General features: G+C 33.8%; 1 protein-coding gene and 1 long non-coding RNA gene across 3 annotated transcripts in view; one reads left to right on the forward strand and one right to left on the reverse strand.

Annotated features, from left to right (window-relative positions):
* LOC145243878 (uncharacterized) overlaps positions 1-18,509 on the forward strand; it is a 313,790-nt gene that overhangs the window by 63,789 nt on the left and 231,492 nt on the right. The gene's annotated exons all lie outside the window — the stretch shown is intronic.
* LOC145243875 (solute carrier organic anion transporter family member 4C1-like) overlaps positions 1-18,509 on the reverse strand; it is a 164,709-nt gene that overhangs the window by 51,742 nt on the left and 94,458 nt on the right. For both annotated transcript variants that reach the window (XM_080106948.1, XM_080106947.1), the window contains 2 exons: positions 12,058-12,176; positions 7,152-7,412 (listed from right to left, as the gene is read on the reverse strand). In XM_080106948.1, the coding sequence (XP_079963074.1) occupies positions 7,152-7,412; positions 12,058-12,176 (380 nt within the window). The remainder of the gene's footprint in view (positions 1-7,151; positions 7,413-12,057; positions 12,177-18,509) is intronic.

An 18,509-nucleotide genomic window follows, 5' to 3' on the forward strand; every position in this document is an offset into this window, starting at 1 on the left:
ATAAATATCAGTAAAAATACGAGTTTGCTTATTTTTACACGGGATAGTCGAGATTTATTATAAAGTTCTAGTTTACAAAAAGGATTACACGGGACGCGACTCTTAGAAAATACTGACCAAATTAAAGGGAAGGAACTCTTCTATCCATTTCTAATATTGAAAAGAGAATCATACATTGATTATCTCCCTTAATTCACAACGCATAAACAGATTTGAACATTGATTTACGCCTATTATTTCAAATGAACTTTTGTCGGTAGTTAATTGGTTAACGAAACAGACTGACAATCTTGGTATGAGAAGTTCGAACCCAATTACGCAGAAATATACTTGCTTGAGATGGAAGGAACCTTTAGACGGTTCCACCCGTAAGAAATAATCCTGACTAGAAAGATATAAGGGACACCAATATCAGCAATAGAACCATTCGATTCATATGGTAAGGATCAACTTACTATTATATCAAAGAAACTGTGTGTGTTCGTTGCCTATGAACTCGGAAACGGTTGGGCCTATTTTCAAAAGTTTCACTCGAACATGCGTAATATGTTCGAGAGTGTTCTTTCATAGGATTTTGTATCGAAATATGTCTGATAAGTATCGAAAATCGATAATCGAAAAAATCACATTAGAAAAGAAAGTCCGATTTTCACTTTATTCATTTATTTACGGACTGTTATCCTTATCTTTATTGTTGTTTAACACTTTTATACAACCAAACATCACAAATTGATTTGAAAAAAATTATCACCGCATAAGCAGAAAAACCCAGCCTATAAAATCAAGTGTAAAATCTTTTATTTGACAGGGGTGCGTTAGAAATGTACGTTAAACTTAGTTGAAGTGATTATTTAAAAATAATTTCATAAAATCAATAGCTGGTTCTTTAACAAGATAGGGGCGCGTTCGAAATGAATGTTTCACTTTAGATCACATTTGATCTATGACATTTGACTTTGCATTTTAAACTTTAAGTGCAGCCATTATTTAAATTGTAAAATTCAAATGTAGATTCTATACAATATTTTAGAGAATCACGCATTATGTTGTGGCATTATACAATCTGTCTGTCTGAGTCTCTCTCTCTCTTTCTCTCTCTCTCTCTCTCTCTCTCTCTATATATATATATATATATATACATATATATATCATCAGGGGTGTGAGTTTGGTTATAGAAGCGTCGATTTAATTTGAATAAACTAAATACGCATTACAAAATACAATCGCTGAAAGACAACGCGCGGATCTTTACTAACTGATCTTTCCTTTCTCCAACTGTACAACATAGTTTCTTACTAGAAAAAAAAAAAAAAGAAAAAAAGCTGTACAAAATACTGAGGATGGAGTTTGACTCCGAAATATATTTAAATTATAAATTTCAAACAAGTAAAATATTTGTTTATTTTCCTAATATTGCGTTGTGATCTGGCTTTTAAACGCACCTGATACGTATTTTGTTTTATTCAAATTAAATCAACGCTTCTATAATGGAACTTACACCACTGACGTTATTTTCGCATAGCCAACGCACCGTTTCGATATTTGAAAATACAATCACTGAGAGACACTGCACGGATCTTTACTAACTAACTTTTCCTTTCTCCAACTTTACAACATAACAAGAAAGAAAAAAATAAAGAATGAAAAAAATGTACAAAATACTGAAGATGGAGTATAACTCCGAAATATATTTAAATTATAAATTTCAAGCAAGTAAAATATTTGTTCATTTTCGTAATATTGCGTTGTGATTTGGCTCTCAAGCGCTACTGATACGCATTTTATTATATATATATATATATATATATATATATATAATATAAAGTTGAATGTCTGTGTGTGTATGTGTGTGTGTGTGTGTCTGGTCACGAATAGGCTCCTAGATGGTTGACTATTTTAAAAAACTGATTACATATAATGATAGAAGATGTATCAAGACATAGGAATGGGCATGTTTGATCTGGCAGAACCGTGGTTGATTAAAATTATGGGGTCTGCATTCGTGCCTGGTCCACAAAGTATGGAAATAAAAAATTTAAAGATAAAAAAAAACATTTACAAGTGTTTTTGATATAGATGTACATAATAATACTTTGATAAGTATGTTTTACTTAAATAGGGATGGTATAATAAAATTGTGGGACCTGCGTTCGCGCCTGGCCTCCATAGAATGGAAATATGTCACAAAGTTTAACAAGGTTTTTTTAATATAGATCCACAGAATATTGTGATAAGTGTTTCAGTGTGAACAAGTATGGTATAATAAATTATGGGTGGTTATCTATTTTATTTTTACTTTCATCATATTTTGCCTTGGTTTTGATACCCCCAAATTCGAAGATATCTCTTTACAACCCTTCCTTTTCATAACCTATCATTCATACTTTAATAAGTCAATTTTCTGTAGGCTGCTTTTGAACCCAGTCAATGACGGGTACTTTTGCTAATATATATATATATATATATATATATATATATATATATATATATACAGAGAGAGAGAGAGAGAGAGAGAGAAAGAGAGAGAGAGAAAGAGAAAGAGAGAGACAAACGGACAGAAAGACAGACAGACAAACAGTCATTGTTGTACAGCACGGAGTATTTCTGCTTAATCGTCGGTTTTATTTTTCAATTTCTCCATTTTTCGTATGGTCGTTCTAATATCTCGGTCGAATTTGTGTAAAAAAGTTCCATAATCGTTTTCGTCCATCTGTTGTTTTTTGTTATTTTTTACAAGTGCTTCCAACTGATTTTCTCCAGTCGTCTTCCGGCATTTTTTGATTACTGTTTCGTTTAAAATCTGGATGCTTTTATATGCTTCAGTTCAAATTACATTTAAATTACTTGAAATAGTGAAGAGTCTCGTGTGTAGAAAGAATATGTTGTTAACGTGTTAAGAACTTTGCTAAAATTAATGTACAAAAGTGTGATTTACAAAATGGTATGGAATTTACAGTTTTTTTAATTCATTTATAAATTTATATTACAACATATATATAGATATACATGTGCAACTATATGTGCGCGTGCACACACACAGACACAGATACAGACAGACACACACACACACACACACATATATATATATATATATATATATATATATATATATATATATATATATATAGGAGAACAATAGGAATGAGGAATGAAGTCACATAACTCTATATTGGTAAATATAGATTGGTTCATTTATTCAATAAGGGAATACAAACAATTAGTTGGGGGATAGAAGGAACTCTTTATGCCAAGGCATTTCGAAGCCTAATGCTTCTCATCAGAAGAGTAGAGAAGATGCTAGGTAACGCAGTGGGGATTCGGCGCCTAGCGTGGGATTCATTAGGAACGAAATAGATCAAATAAAAAAATTATAGATGATGTTGGGGGGAGTTTTATCGAATTCTAAATAAAGGTGTGTAACCATCCACAATATATATATATATATATATATATATATATATATATATATATATATATATATATATATATATATATATATATATATATACATAGTGGATGGTTGCACACCCAGTCACTTTAAAATTATTGTTTTCAAAATTTACATTGTTAGTTTTTGGCTGTTTCCAATATTTTTTTTAGTCTTTTTACGTTTGGATCCATATGAATGATTTTCGTGTTTTCGACTAGGATTTTCTAAATTGGGAATGTGGGCAGCCATGTTGTTTTAGGTGTTGGCAAATTGAGCTTGTTTTTTAAAAGTGTATCGTTAATCGATTTTCTTACACAAATTCGACTGAGATATTAGAACGACCATACGAACAACGTAGAAACTACAAAAAAAAGACGATTAAGCAGAAACACTTGGGTGCTGTTCAACAATGTTTGTCTAAATGAAAAAATTCTGCGTAAATACACAATATATATATATATATATATATATATATATATATATATATATACCTATGTCTCGCTGTCTGACTATCTATTCCACTTTTCTCAGACCGGACCGATGTGGTTGAGATTTTGCATGAATATTTGTTATGATAAAGTACATCGAATTAAGTATTATGGTATCCGTTCGATGCATAGTCACGGATTAATAGGGATTCGTCAGCACAATATCACATTTTCTCTAGAAGTTTTCTTAGAAATTAATGAGCCGATCTGGCTGAAATTTTGTATGAGAGTTTCCTATGATAAGTTGCAGCATACTGCACAGTTAACGAGGGATTGGTCACTACAGGACACCATTTATTCTAGAAGCTTTTTTTTCGGAAACAATCGAACCGAACTAGCTGAAATTATATATGGACCTTTACTATGATAAAGTGCAGTGAACTAAGTGTTATGGTATCCGTTCGTTAATAGGGATTAGTATTTAACGTATAAATAAATACAAATTTAACTATAATCAATCATTAATTCGGCATAAAACACCCATTCTAAGTCAACAGGCTGTAACTTTTGCTCATTTGTAATCGACAAAACGTTTAGTTAATGTTAATATTGCATGTCATTTGGATCGATATAAAACAAAGTAGATTTATTATGAAAACGGTTTAGTCTCATTTATGATAGAACATTTTTTTCATTATCGATTGGGCATGCAACAATCGTCAACGGAAAAATCGAAATAGTCACCATTTCACGCATTCACCCACGCCTATGATTTCATGTTTAGTCATGTTTAGTTGAAATCTTCGTAATAAAACAACAAATGTGTCGTATTTTATTTTTTATTTCATTTACTAATGCGCCACCACTTATCAAGGCTAAAGACAACGCGAGGATAATGGTTAATGGAATTGAATGGTGCTAAATATTATGAGAGCATTGAAAATAATGAATCGAATGAATGAATCATGAGGACTGTTTCTGACAAGTGTTTGTTGACCTTGGCTTTCGATGACCGTATTGCATCACCAAGTGAAACAATCTTTTGGCAACGTATTCCACAGGAAGAAATAAACTTTGCTCATGGAAATTGCGTTTTATGTAATGAACACAAACAAAAATAAAAAATAAATTTTGTGTGACTGTAAAAGTAAGATGGTTTATTACGGTAATAGTTTTATAAGGAGGTAGCAGAGGTTGAAGTTCAGCAAAATATTCTACGGAAATTATAATAGAGCGGATAAATGATGACATCACTTTGGTGAGGAAGGATCTGTGAATCGCGAAGTTAATTTTGTACCCAGTCAAGGCAAGAAATAATGTTCTGAGAGACACCTCCTCATATGTGGCAGCAACATTACAATAAGTATTTGCTTTGATACACTATAAACAAAAAGTTGTTGATATTCTGCCAAAAACTCTAACTCCATAGACAGACTAGCAAACGTACTCCCATTATTTAATCCATTAGCTTCCTGTTTTGTTTTTCGCCGTTTTCGACATAAAGAAACTAGGATATAAAGTAAAAGCGTCAAACTCAATATTTTCTATCCATGACTATGATTCCCGCTCGTTTGAAACGCAGAGTTAAAGAGCCAGTGCAAAAATCAAATCAAAGTAAAACAGACAACCAAAATCTCAGGACAACAGATTGAGTCCATCTATGCTAGAACGCGACATGATATTATGCTCAAACCCCTTACACTTCGATAAGGGAGGCAAAATGAATACTCAACACCGCACAGTGTTTCATGAACTCGCACGCATACGCATTCTCAGACACTAACAAACGATAAACATATTCACACACTAACAACGGTCACATGTCTCACATATAGATACAATGATAAAAAAAAGCATTGCCAAGATTGCTCCAAAAAAGGTTGGCTCGCTCTACCATACTAGAAAAATACTCACACCAGCGAGCATCCTATATCTTTACAAATCCATAATTCGCCCGTGCACGGAGTATTGCTGCTACATCTGGGATGTTGCATCTACTACTAGTCTCTCACTCTTAGACAGGGCCCAGAATAGAGTTTCCAACCTAATAGGTTCCGTACTGTCAACCAAACTCCTGTCCCTGTCCCATCGTCGCTATGTTCATCCTTGTGCCTATTTTACAAGTATTCGAATGGGATGTGCTCTGACGAAATTGTAGCACTTGTGCCTCCTAGACGTAAATACCCCAGACTAACCAAACCAGCAGCAAAATCTCACCCTTCACTGAAAAATCCTTAGATGTCGGAAGGCCTTCTACTGTAATAGTTTGTTTCCTCGAACGGCTAGACTTTGGAATTCCCTCCAGGTTTCCTGCTCCCTTGACTGTACTGACATGCAGGAGTTAAATGTAATGTGAAGACATATCGCTGCTCAACTCTTTGAATAATGTCCTTGTAGACATAGTAGCCCCTTACATCTAAGTGGCATTGTGCTTTGCTTGAAGTAAAAAAAAATGCATACAATCTCACACTGCCTATTACGCATATTGTCACGATGAGTATGTACATTTCTAACCCTTATGCATTTTTACACGCTGAAAAATTTTCAACCAAACATCAGCACATTTACTTACCTAAACGGACAATTCTTTATTAAGATATTTTCACATTACTGGAAATATATATATATATATATATATATATATATATGTTTATCATGTTTTAATATGTCCTTTTTTAACCATTCTTCTATTTTCATAGTGTACATGTGTTTATCTATTTTTCTCCGTCATTTAATAACATTATACTTATTATCAGCGTGGTTTTTGTTAGATTTCCAGAACCGTGACCGTCGTTAATATCGTATTCAAGCCAAGAGATAGGCTACAACTTTATTTCATGCATAAAGGAAGTCACTCATATCCAGTAGATTAATGTAAATTTAAAGAAAAAACACAATGTTATGAGATTGACCTTTAAATATCATTTAACATTACAAGGCAAGGCGTTGGTTTTGAATCCAAATCACCGACATACGCGTTTGAGGAAAAAGAACAAACAAATCGTTTTCCATGACGTAAGGCAAAAGAACATACATAACAAAGAATGACATTGCCGAAAAAGTGAGGACATATAACCTGATAATCTAGGTGGGCCAAGTTCGAATCTAGTTTAATCCATAGAAACACTCTCATGTTGCCAATCTTCATGTGAAAAGATATCGGGGAAACGAATGTCAACAATATAATCATCTGTTTCATACGAAATTAAAGAATATATAGAATATAAAGGCGATCAAACTCAGTGCGGACAGTCAACATAACGGTAAAACACACATGATTAAAATAATCTTACCGGTTATCAAAGACGCTTTTGACGGGCTCTGTCCATATTGGCTCTCAAGGAACTTTGGCAAAAACGTTGTGACGCCATCCAACAAGGCTGCTTCCGCAGTGAAGGTGAATGTGACGAAGAGGAAACTTGGATTCCACAGAAGCAGATACATGGTCATCGGTAAGTCTTTGAGGGTAGTGCCAAATCCGGTCTGTGCGAGTTTCTGTTGCGAAGCATTCTCGTGCACCTCTGATGTTCTCAAAGATCGGATTTTCTTGGTCACTGCAAAAAATGAGTGCTTTGTTTTATAGTACCTGTTGTCATTGGCGATTCTGATATTTATCTGAAGGCTTTTTTTTTACATAGATTTTTATTTGGATATTGTGTGGTTTTCATAAGATAACTTGGATTTTGTTCAAGTATGCTTTCAATTCTTCTCCATGAACATATGTAAGATGTTGTTCCATATATTAGTAGGATGCTGCAGTTTGCCGAAAGAATTATACGTAGTGTGAAAAGAATTTGTGTTTGAAGGCTATGATAAGGCAGTCTTGTAGAAGAACACTGTTAGGCACAAGACAAAGAATAATGACGACATTGAAAGATTTCAGTAATTTTTCAATTATAAAATATTTATTTACCAACACAATGTGTCGCACTAGGATGGGGTGTAAAGTTCTCAATAGTTCGAGATAAACCTCATTTTCAAGAGAAAGAAAAGTACGTTCAATCAATCTGTGAGAATAGCAGTTACGCCTCAGATACGTTCGCATACTTGTTAAATTTTTTCCGAAATATGCGGCGACGTTAGTGTTATTGTTAAATGTTTTACAACATTTCTCATTGAAAATCATATTTCATGTTTCACTTATAAGTGTTCACTGAGGATTCATAACTTTTGCACCATTTTTATGTCTCCTTACGAAGCTAAATATCACGTCATAATTATATTAAACCTTATGCCTTCAATCCTTATTCCAAATTTGACTAAAACTAATTACATTATTTTGATACTAAGAAATGCCTAGAACATTAAAGGTTCAAGCTTAAGGGGTCTTAAGAAAAAATAAAAATTCAGGGAATCTTATTTAAATGGAATCTAATGACTATGGATCAAATTAAATAAAAATAGGAATTATTTGCATCTTCATATGCGGTATTGTGCCCAAATAATATCCTCTAAAAGACTTTAAAACAGCACAGAAACACTGACATTTGGTGACTATTGGTATATAACTATTTTTATTGTTAAAATTTCACTGAACTCGAAGGCATCTAGTTTTTTGTAATTGGCGTTCATTCAATTTTCACGCTATTTTACATAAGACTAAATTAAATTAAATATAGCCTACTTTACCTCCTACGTATAACAACTGTTCTATAAAATTCATAATGATAGATTAATTGGTTTAGAAATGAATTCTGTACTGCACATATAAATATATAAGCATACTTAACGTTGCCCATACATACACACATACATACATAACTACATACATACATACACACACATACATGATGATTGCAACGTCTTGTCAGACGAGTGCCACTCCCTCAGACATTTAAAATCCATGAGCCAAAATGCCTGAGGGAGTATCTATACAAATATGATGTTACAGAGTCTTAGCTTTGTACGACAGCTAAGTCTCTCGGTTCAAAATGTTGAGATCCAGCAACAAGCAAGAGCAAGATAGCCAGCAACAAATTAAACTGCAGACCAGCTTAATGCGGGTAATGGTCTTCCGCGTTATGGTTTTTTAAATCAGAGATTTGCTTCTCCTAGAAAGGTTGCCTTCACCACGGCTTACGGTAGCCCTTTCCACCCCAATACACATATACACACACACACAAATACACACGGTGCTAGTTGGCCGTTGACCCAGAAAAAGAGTTCATTCGCCCTTTAGAAGGTCTTGTTTTTAATCCTTCATGGAGACTAGCCGCCCTCCTCACAAAACAAGTCTGATGGGGAACCAGTTTAGTCGCCGGTGACCCGACCATGAGGCAGGTAGTACTGGATTACATGGTACCAGTAGCACATGACATGACCTGACATATACACACCGATACATACATACATGCATACATACACACACATACATACTGTTAAGTTTGAAGGTTGAAACAAGTAACGTAGAAAGCAATACAAATGACGACTCAACAAACAAAGGTAGATCAAATAAGAAGTGTATTAGGAAAAGGTATATTTACAGGATATTTACATAATGGTGTCAAATAAGAGAGTCTTTGCTGGAGAAACATATCTGTTCTCGGCGGCCTTCGGTGGCTTCTGGTGAACACCTCCTCAGACTAACTGAGTCTTCCTATTTATGTGTAATTACTATCCACATATGCAAATGAATGTGTGCCACCACAACATATACATACATACATACATACATACATACATACATACATACATACACGATGGCAGCAAATTCGTTCTCGAATATTATCATTACTTGATATAGCGTTAGAAAACTGAAACATGAATACAGATCAGCGGTGAGTTGCACAAAAGTGGCTTTTAAGCCCAGCCAAACTCTGGCGTTCTTTGGCACACATGGTGCAGACATGAGCGCCACTAACAGGACGTGCTTGACGGTGAACATTCATATGCCGTTTCAAATCGCCTGCAGTCTTGCACGTCTGCCCGCAGTTGACACACGTTAGATCTGGCAACGCAAGACTGCTTTGTGGCCCATTGCGCTGATGAGTCGTCTGGTAGCTTATCAGCCCAGCTCTGCTCTTCCGCACGCCTCACACTCCAGACGAATTTGGCGCCCTTCTTGCACGTTCCCTTTCCGATCATACATGCATACATGATGATTGAAACGTCTTGCCAGACGAGTACCACTCCCTCGGACACTGCCATGGGCTCAAATGCCTGAGGGAGTATCTATACAAAGATGATGTTACAGAGTCTTAGCTTTGTACGACAGTTAAGTCTCTCTCTCGGTTCAAAATGTTGAGATCCAGCAACAAGCAAGAGCAAGATAGCCAGCAACAAATTAAACTACAGACTAGCTTAATGCGGGTACTGGGCTCCCGCTTTATGTTTTTTAAATCAGAGATTTGCTTCTCCTAGAAAGGTTGCCTTCACCACGGCTTACGGTAGCCCTCTCCACCCCAACACATATATACATACATACATACATACATACATACATACATACATACATACACGAATATACACGGTGCTAGTTGGTCGTGGACCCCGAAAAAGGGTTAATTCGCCTTTTGTAAGGTCTTGTTTTTAATCCTTCAGGGAGACTAGCCGCCCTCCTCACCAAACAAGTCTGGTGGGGGAACCAGTTTAGTCGCCGGTGATCCGACCATGAGGCAGGTAGTACTGAGTTACATGGTACCAGTGGCATATGACATGACCTAACACATACATACATAATACATACATACATACATACATACATACATACATACATACATACATACATACACGTATATGAATAAACGCATAAATTTTTATACTCATATTAAGACCAAGCTTATTTAACAGAAAACTTTGAAACGCCGAACATATAGTAAACTGAAAATATCAAAACACAGCTATGTGTTTGCTAAATTTATATGCTTATTTTATAAACAGTTATTTAAGCTGATTTATTGATGATATATAACGTTTCAAATGAATACGCTCGGCTTGAATTATCATAGAATTCAAATGACAAATTTTATCACGTACATGCATTCTTATAGACCAATAATTTAGATGACAGCACGAGAGTATAATTTCGTAAAAATATTAACTTCACTTTTATCGCAGCATCTAACAAAGTTTTGCTTTAACAATTAAACACGTTTTTTAGTTCTTAAGTATGTTTTACTGTATCATGATAAAAACGAAAAACACCAAGAAGTAACTATTTATAAGTACTCAGAAATATATACTTGTTTTAGTTGATTAATCGACGTTTCGATGTATCGTAACTATATTCCGTTATATCCATCAACTTTGAATATCAAAAAAAGATAATATAAAAATAACATTTTGTTTATTCGGATTATTTTCACAGCATTCCGGTAGATGTAACCTCCGACATTCTTCAGGTGCATCTTGTCAAACCGATGAATTTTTCTGTCGAACTCGGGAAATTATGCGGACTTTGGACTTCAATCAGAGAGAGAGTAACATGCTCTCGTTCCGTCAGCTACGCCTGGGTAGCAATCCTAGCTAATTCGCAAATGTATTTTTTTGAGTGCCGTTCACGCTGAGGATTAAACCTTCAACCTCTAGAAAAGTGTAATTTACAACTTTCTTTTACCAATTACCTTATCCTATATGTTGAAACTCGACTGAACATATGGAATAAATAACTACAACACAAAGTACAACAAATATATTGAAAGCAAGAAAGTATATAAAATATTTACATAGCGTTCATTGGAATAGTCATGGGGAGACCGTCCTTGGAGAAGGTGTCAGCTGGATGGTCGTCGACTCTCGATCTCGTGTCTCTCTGAGTCTCTCGCCGAATCTCTTGTTGGGTCTCTCCCGTCTGTACGGTACCAACCATATTTATATAGTTGACACTCGACGTATGCTAATTAGATAGATCCTACCACAACATTATACACCACAGGTCCCAAAATTGAGAAGGATTACCGAGTTCGACAGAAAGATTCCCAAATGCGACAAAATAAATCTGAGGAAGGTCGGAGATTACATCGGCTGAAGCGTTGTAAAAATAGCACTCTACATGAGATCAGTAGTCGGAAGAATCCAAATAATATAAATAATCAATCCTCATTTCAAAATTTACGAAACAACATTTGATATATATCAAATAACACCACAGTAACAATCTTTTTCTTCTTTTTCTCTAATTTACCAAAATGTAAATTAAAACGTGGTTTTTCTCCTGTGTGTGTTTTAATTAAATAATGTTGATGCAAATGAAGAATATACCTGGCAGTTCTCTTGCATAGGTAAACATAATCGGAGCAATCAGTAACGTTATCGTTCCTGATATGAGAAACGATATCCACCAGGCTCCTACCCATTGAGGGTCAGTGATGTCAGGCATCCTAAATAAAAATAAAAACGATAAAACATTTAACAAATCGATATATATATATATATATATATATATATATATATATATATATATATATATATATATATATATATATATATAGTGTTATAATGGAATAAATCCAGAGGAAATCCGGGTATGAGAGCTCAATGTGGTAAACAGAGCAATAAGATAAAAATTATAACACGGAAATTACATAATTGTCGATGCAATAATTTATTTCAACCTTATGGTATTTTCAAGCATCTAAATCAGACAATTACATTTTTGATACTGAAAAAGAAAAGAAAAATCGTGCTTCGACCCTCAAAAAACCAAAGGTGGTGGTAGTAGCAATCCACTTAATACATTTATAGAGAGGGTGGTAGGGAATTAAAAAAAAATAAAAATTAAAAATTAAAAATTAAAAATAACAAATAAAAAAATTAGATTAGACACTTATAAGCGGCAGCTCGATGTAACCATAGATACACACACACACACACACACTCACACACACACACACACACGCAACACATACACATACACACACACACGCCTCTAAGATGTACGTTCTGACATGTAAATGCCTTGACACGCGTTTACTAACCTAGGAAGGGGGGGGGGCGAAAGTATACGGATATATAGTGAAAGAAATAGAACAGCGCGTAATGGAAAAAAGAAGAAAAAAAAGAGGAAGAAAAGAAGAGGATACAGTGATTGAGTCATGGAAAGTAGGTCTATTAAAAGATAAATAAATTAATAAAAAATATAACTAAAAAAATAAATAAATAAAAATAAGAAAATAAAAATAAAAAGAATATTATATATAAAGTTTTAAAACTATCTGTATGTTATTATGTAAAAATTGATATTATCTTATAATTCATTTAAATATTTTATATGTGATATAATACTATGAATTTAAAAATTGAGTCTATATATTTAATATTTTATATATTTTCATGTAAATAATTTTATTGGTGATTATAGCGGTCGTTGTAATTAATATTTCAATTCATGGTATCGAAAATACATAAAAAATTAGTAAGAGCCTTCAAATACCTAGGATTTAAAATAGATATTACCCCAAATTGTAAAGAAGTTAATTATCTAGACATAACTCTAGACTTAAGAAAGGGGATATACAAGCCGTTCAATAAAGATAATAACACACCTTCTTATATTAATACTAGATCTAACCATCCAAGTTGCATAATTAAACAAATACCTAAAACGATTAACACTAGGATTAATAAACTTTCGGCTAACAAAGAAATTTTTGAAGCAAATAAAAAATTATACAATAGAGCACTAGAGATAAGCGGATACAGTGAAAAACTCACATATATTAAGAAGGAAAATAAAAACAAAAATAAATCTAAGAACAGAGGCCGGAAAATAATATGGTTTAATCCCCCTTACTGTCAACTATCCAACATAAACATAGGGAAAGTATTTTTGAACCTAATAGATAAACATTTTACCATAAATAATCCACTTAGGAAGATATTTAATAGAAAAACAATTAAAATAAGTTACTCGTGCACTAAAAACATGGACAGAATAATTAGCACTCATAATAATAAAATATTAAACAACTCTAATAGAAATAAGGCGACAGTAGACAAATGTAACTGCCAAGTGAAAAATAACTGCCCACTGGACGGTAATTGTAAAGTTGAGTGCGTGGTTTATAAGGCCACTATCCACCCAGAAGATAATAACAGGGACAAAAAAGTTTACTTCGGTATCTCCGCCGGAAGCTGGAAACAACGTTTTTATGACCACAAACATTCTTTCAATAACCCAGAACTTAAGAATAAAACCGAGTTAGCTAAACAATGGTGGTTATTAAAAAATGAGAATCGATCCCCAGTGATTTCATGGTCAATCCTATGTCATTCGGACGTTCCAAACGGCTTTAGGCAGAGATGCAGTTTATGCCTTGAGGAAAAAATAAGAATCCTGAAGTACCAACACAGTAATCTCCTAAACAAACGAGATGAACTGATGGCCAGATGTAGACATAAATGTAAATTTAAAATAACCAATAACTCTAGATCCGACGAACAGAGAATTCTATAATGGTAAAGACACCGAATCTAACACCACTAGATTAATTACGATAAACAATCCTACCCCACCCCACCGGCAATTATAGTGTTGTCCGGTATATACTCGATAATAACTACTTTACGATTTGTTGTCCGAAATCTAAGCTAGGCATATATATATGTATATATATATGTATATATGTATATATATATATATATATATATATATATATATATGTATATATATATATATATATATATATATTTTCCCCGAAGTACCTGGCTTGTCCAAATTACTTATAAATAAATGAGATAGCCTTAAGATAATAATTTTTCTCTGCAGATAATACATTAGTTATTAAACTGAGTTAAGTCAAAAAGACCAAATACTAAAACTAGATATTATTAGATTTGATACAAATCAACACAAAAATTTAATTATTTTACTTATTTCTTTATGCGTGCATGAGAATAATTTTGTTGTACGGAGGGAATAAAAGTATATATTAACCGAAACTAGATACGTCCTATCGAATTGGGGGCGATCAATATTACATTTTCCCACTTCTTAATCAATTAAGAATTGAAATATTAATTACAACGACCGCTATAATCACCAATAAAATTATTTACATGAAAATATATAAAATATTAAATATATAGACTCAATTTTTAAATTCATAGTATTATATCACATATAAAATATTTAAATGAATTATAAGATAATATCAATTTTTACATAATAACATACAGATAGTTTTAAAACTTTATATATAATATTCTTTTTATTTTTATTTTCTTATTTTTATTTATTTATTTTTTTAGTTATATTTTTTATTAATTTATTTATCTTTTAATAGACCTACTTTCCATGACTCAATCACTGTATCCTCTTCTTTTCTTCCTCTTTTTTTTCTTCTTTTTTCCATTACGCGCTGTTCTATTTCTTTCACTATATATCCGTATACTTTCGCCCCCCCCCTTCCTAGGTTAGTAAACGCGTGTCAAGGCATTTACATGTCAGAACGTACATCTTAGAGGCGTGTGTGTGTGTATGTGTATGTGTTGCGTGTGTGTGTGTGTGTGAGTGTGTGTGTGTGTGTGTGTGTATCTATGGTTACATCGAGCTGCCGCTTATAAGTGTCTAATCTAATTTTTTTATTTGTTATTTTTAATTTTTAATTTTTAATTTTTATTTTTTTTAATTCCCTACCACCCTCTCTATAAATGTATTAAGTGGATTGCTACTACCACCACCTTTGGTTTTTTGAGGGTCGAAGCACGATTTTTCTTTTCTTTTTCAGTATCAAAAATGTAATTGTCTGATTTAGATGCTTGAAAATACCATAAGGTTGAAATAAATTATTGCATCGACAATTATGTAATTTCCGTGTTATAATTTTTATCTTATTTTATATATATATATATATATATATATATATATATATATATATATATATATATATATATATATATATATATATATATATATACTTGTGCTGGTTTAAAAAATAGAACATCATGTTTTTTGGCGCTAAATTCTTATTGTGGACGATCTGTGAGATGTAATTGGTGCTAAAATATCCCTATCATGCTAAACTAACTGAAATAGTTGTTTTACGACATAATTTTTTTTCATATCAATTGCAATGTCAGTTTTTGAATATTTCGTGTTTCAAAATAATAGAACAATGCAGGTAAGTAAACAAAATAGTTTTGTTTATTAACACAAATAAAATTAATCAATATTTAGTAGCAGCACCTTTTGCCTTGATAACAGCATCAATTGGAATCAACAAACTTCTCGCAATCATGTGTAGACACTGTATCCCATGTGTTCTGGATTGCAATCTTCATGGCTGCAAGTGTAGTAGGTTTTTCTTTTCGGAGCTTCCTCTTCATCTGGTCCCATAAGGCTTCAATAACGTTCAAATCTGGCGAGTTTGCCGGCCATTCAAGAACAGGGATTGATCGTTTTCACAACCAGGAAGATGTGGTCTTGGCAGAGTGTGCCGGTGCCAAGTTATGTTGAAAAATGATGTCTGTAGCCTCCCTGTCAAACTGGTTATCCAACACTGGCAGTAAATTAGCTTCCAGTATATATTGGTACACTTTTGCGTTTACAGTTCCTTTGATGAAGCATAGATTACCAACACCTTTAGCACTCATACAGCTCCAAACCATGCAAGACTGCAGGAACTTCACAGACTTCTTAACGCATTCTTGGTTATACTGTTCCGTGGTTCTTCGCCAAACACGTGGCCCTTGGTCGCCGAAGGAGATAAAAAATCGAGACTCATCTGAAAAGATCACACGCCGCCATTCGTCATCAGTCCAGGTTTGGTGAGCAGTTGCCTATCGCAGCCTCTTCAACATCTGCTTCTTGTTAAGGAGCGGTTTGGTGGCAGCTATACGATTTCGGTATCCCAGTTGCCGGAGCCTTCCGTAAGTTGTGCTTCTCAAAACGTCAGCACCAGAAGCCTGTTTCCACGCTTCAGTGATGTGACTTGTTGATTGGAATCGACTTTTCTTTGCCACCTTGTCCAGTACCCGCTCTTGTCTTTCAGTGGTGCCTTTCTTTTGTCCGCATTTCTTGCGATTGCTGTTAGAAACACCCTCAGCACCTTTCCGGAGCACTTTGGTCACCACCGATCTTGAACGTCCTACCTTGATTGCGATTTCCATGTGCGTCTTTCCTTCTGCCCGTAAATCAAAGATACGCTGCTTCTCAGGCATCGATATGTCTTTAGAGCGACCCATAATGACAAAGTATTATTAAATCGCTTTCAAAATCTTTTTAAACATGTAAAGCTCGCGTAGAGCGAGAGCTTCTTTTTTCTGACTTGGCAAAAAGCAAATGGCGGCCTCCAATATTTCAACTTGTAACCAGGCTTAGGGGAAGTCACCCTCATTGGTGTCTTTCCAAGAGGAGTCCATGCTACTATCATGATGCTTAAGGGGGGTAACTGGTTGGGCCTCTACAAAACAATATTTGCATTTTTTTTTTTTAGTTTTTTAGTTAGTTTTTTTAGATTACTCAACAACAAAATGTTCTATTAAATTGAAACGTTGACTTTTCTAATGTGACCATAAAGTACTCATTGTCTGCCATATGCACCTCCTCAAATTATTAAAAATAGTTGCAATTGTTATTTACATATAAGATATCTCGCCTGTACAATTTACAAGTCGAAAATTATCCTAAACGGAATGATTTTACAGTTTTATACATATGTTCTATTTTTTTTTGATCAGCACGAGTATATATATATAAATGAAAATGAAACAATAATAGAATTATAATTAATTAATTTTAGAAATTAAACATTAAATATATGAAAAATCAACATCGTTTTAAGGCGGGAACTGGCAGATGAATTTGCCGTACTGATTGGGCACTTCAGTACCCTTGGTCCATTCCGGAGTCATCTTCAATATACGCGTAGAGTACGTCAAATTTATTTTCCAGTTCCAGCCTGAAACTTTAACATTAATCATATATCTAGAAAGGATCAATGAAAATGAAAAGTTATCATTTAACGAAATATATTCATTGAGATGACACTATTCGCTGCGGTAAACATATGCTCTAATTGCAGGTTCAGTTGCCGGTGTATTATTTCGTGGCGTGCCACCTTGCCGCCCACTCGCCAGGCGAGTTTATTTGGGGGTGCATTTCTCCCAGTGAATTAAACGCGCCCCCAGATACCAACCCGGGAATTTCTACCATTCGGCGCGGTATATACAGCACGTAGACTTTCCAAATGGAAACCCATCTGGTACCCATCGTTGCTTAAATTTAGTGATCTGAGGGAGACCTAGTGTGTTAACGGAATTATGCCGTATATGTCTTAAGGACATGCACTTTGTTAAATAGTACAGGTTGAATAATATCTTTTTATGCACGGTACTTTTAAAACTATTATGCCATTCTTAGTATCGTGAGTGTTGTTCTATTATTATTACGGCTTAAGATCTGTCTGTTATGGCTCGTTATTATTTCTAAATTATTTGTACGACTATAGATAAGTTTAACATTATTTTAATCAAATATTTTATGGAGAGTGTTATTCCCAGGAAAATACTCGTTTAAATGATTAAGAAACATATGGACAATTCTCGATTCTCGATCGAGTTTAAACGGGGGATTAAACCACAATTTTTCGTTTTTATTTAATTTTTTTATTTTATTTTTTTATGATTCTTACTATTTATTATGCCCTATCGTAGTGTTAATTTAATTTTTTTATTTAATTTTTTTTATAATTCTTATTATTTATTATGCCCTA

The sequence above is a fragment of the Euprymna scolopes genome, chromosome 22 (assembly GCF_053919585.1).
Source record: "Euprymna scolopes isolate OS-2025 chromosome 22, ASM5391958v1, whole genome shotgun sequence".
Taxonomy (NCBI): domain Eukaryota; kingdom Metazoa; phylum Mollusca; class Cephalopoda; order Sepiida; family Sepiolidae; genus Euprymna; species Euprymna scolopes.